This window comes from Poecilia formosa, unplaced genomic scaffold (genome assembly GCF_000485575.1).
Source record: "Poecilia formosa unplaced genomic scaffold, Poecilia_formosa-5.1.2 Scaffold608, whole genome shotgun sequence".
NCBI lineage: Eukaryota > Metazoa > Chordata > Actinopteri > Cyprinodontiformes > Poeciliidae > Poecilia > Poecilia formosa.
The window spans coordinates 28,921-31,036 of record NW_006800547.1 but is presented as its reverse complement, the minus strand read 5'-3'; the positions used below and the strand labels follow the sequence as shown (position 1 = coordinate 31,036).

The 2,116-nt window shown below is 49.1% G+C and overlaps 1 protein-coding gene across 1 annotated transcript in view; it reads left to right on the top strand.

Annotated features, from left to right (window-relative positions):
• LOC103130111 (3-oxo-5-alpha-steroid 4-dehydrogenase 2-like) overlaps window positions 1–1,359 on the top strand; it is a 5,362-nt gene extending 4,003 nt beyond the window's left edge. The window contains exons 2-5 of the mRNA XM_007541420.2: window positions 269–432; window positions 696–797; window positions 864–1,014; window positions 1,139–1,359. Of these exons, the coding sequence (XP_007541482.1) occupies window positions 269–432; window positions 696–797; window positions 864–1,014; window positions 1,139–1,205 (484 nt within the window). The 3' untranslated portion in view covers window positions 1,206–1,359. The remainder of the gene's footprint in view (window positions 1–268; window positions 433–695; window positions 798–863; window positions 1,015–1,138) is intronic.
• The last annotated feature ends 757 nt before the right edge of the window (window positions 1,360–2,116 follow it).

Here is a 2,116-nt window from a genome sequence, read left to right as displayed (position 1 = left end):
AAGTGGTTCCACCCTGTTTGGTTCTGTTGGACCTGATGCAGATGAGGATGAGGTTCTGCTGTGGGACCAGCTGTGATGCATTTAAGGAACCGCTGGTCCTGTGGGAATTTACAGGCCCGTCTAAGATTTCTAACAGCTTCAGCGTCTCAGAGAGTTTAGTTTGGGATTATGGATCATAGATTATGGGTGGAATCCTTCCTATTGATGTTCTGGGTTTCAGACGGCTTTGGTGGAGATGTTCTGAAGGAACTTTGTTCTGGTTCTGCAGGAGCTGTGTCTACTCTCTGCTGACCCGCGGGCGGCCGGTTCCTCTGAAGATAATCTGCTCCTCCATCGTCTTCTGCTCTCTGAACGGCTTCCTGCAGGGACACCACCTGCTGCACTGCGCTCACCTGCAGCACACCTGGCTGACCAGCGCTCGCCTCTCTGCAGGTCAGACGCGACGCTCTGCCGCGGCAGGAACCGGTTCTGAAGGAGTTCTGAAGTCCAAAAGCTGAACAAGCCACCAGAGGACATTCAGAAGCATGCTAGAACATGAATTGATTTGTTTTTGTTTGGAAAGATGAGATGAGGAAGTTTGGGTTTGGTTTGTTCAGGGGGTTCTGAAATAAGAAAGTGAGGAATTGGGGTATGGATCAGGGTGGGTAGAGATGTGCCTTCTGCAGGACTTCATGTCTTGATTCTGTTTTCTCAAGGCATTCTGCTGTTTGCTGTCGGTCTGACCATCAACATCCACAGTGACCATATCCTGCGTAACCTGAGGAAACCTGGGGAGTACGTCTACAGGATCCCCCACGGTACGGCCAAAGACTCTATAGCTCCGCCTTATGCTGACTTCCTGTTGACCGGTCTCCGTCTTCCAGGGGGCATGTTTGAGTTAGTTTCTGGTGCTAACTTCTTTGGGGAGATCACAGAGTGGTGCGGCTTCGCCCTCGCTGCTTGGTCCTTTCCAGCCTTCGCCTTTGCCTTCTTCACCATCTGCTCCATCGGGCCCAGAGCCTACCATCACCACAGGTACCGTTCAGTCCCATACTTTCAGGATCAGACACACTGAACAAAGGTTTTGGTTGGGTTATGGTTTGGGTTTTAGCTCGCATCAGAAGAACTCAGGCTGAATCGCTCCCTGCGTGTCTTCCAGGGATTATAAGCGGAGGTTTGAGGACTACCCCTGCTCCAGGAAAGCCATCATTCCCTTCATTCTTTAGGGATGGAGACCCAACCCGTGAGAACTGGTACCTTCTGGAGGCTGTTGCAGTTCCTCCTCAGAGAACCAACACATGCTCCATAAATCCAACCCCGAGCCTGAACTGGACCGGTACAGGCTGACGTTCCCTCCATCCAGGATTGGGTATAGGTCAATCCTGGATGACCTATACCATCATCCAGGATTATGGATGATGGTATAGGTGTTGATGATGGTTGATGGATGATGGATGATGATGTTGGTGCCCTGGGTCAGGACCAGGGCACCAACATCCCCGCAGACCCCGCACATCCTGGACTCAATATGTCCGGGCTTTCATCATCAGGTGGTGCCACAGAGACAGTTTGTCCCCACAGACCGTCTCTGTTGGACAGGTGAACTCCTTCCTGAGTCGTCTGCTGCTCTGCAGTGAAACTAAATAAGCAGATTTTAAATGTTACAACCTGATTCATTTTCTTTAAATATGGTCCTATATTCACATTTTATTCTTTTATTTCCTCTAAACTTTATGTATTTGTCTTAATGTCGGTCCATCAGAATAAACATTAAAGCTGACTCAGACTGTTGGCGGGTTCTGGGCCTGGTTCTGGTTCTGGGTCTGGTTCTGGGACTGGTTCTGGTTCTGGGTCCGATTCTGGTTTTGGGCCTGGTTCTGGGTCTGGTTCTGGTTCGGTGGATTCTTCACTCATACTTCCAAAGTGGAGTTTTACTATGACTTGTCTGAGTAGCAGCCATTTAAATGTAGTAAATATTATGATTAGCTCCTTTTGAACATGTAACTCAGTTTTCCTCATCCTGGTTGCAAAGAACTGAAATGTTTAGTTTGTTGCTCCGTATCGTTTGTTGCTCCGTATCGTGTGTTGTTCCGTATCGTGTTTGTTGCTCCGTATCGTGTTTGTTGCTCCGTATCGT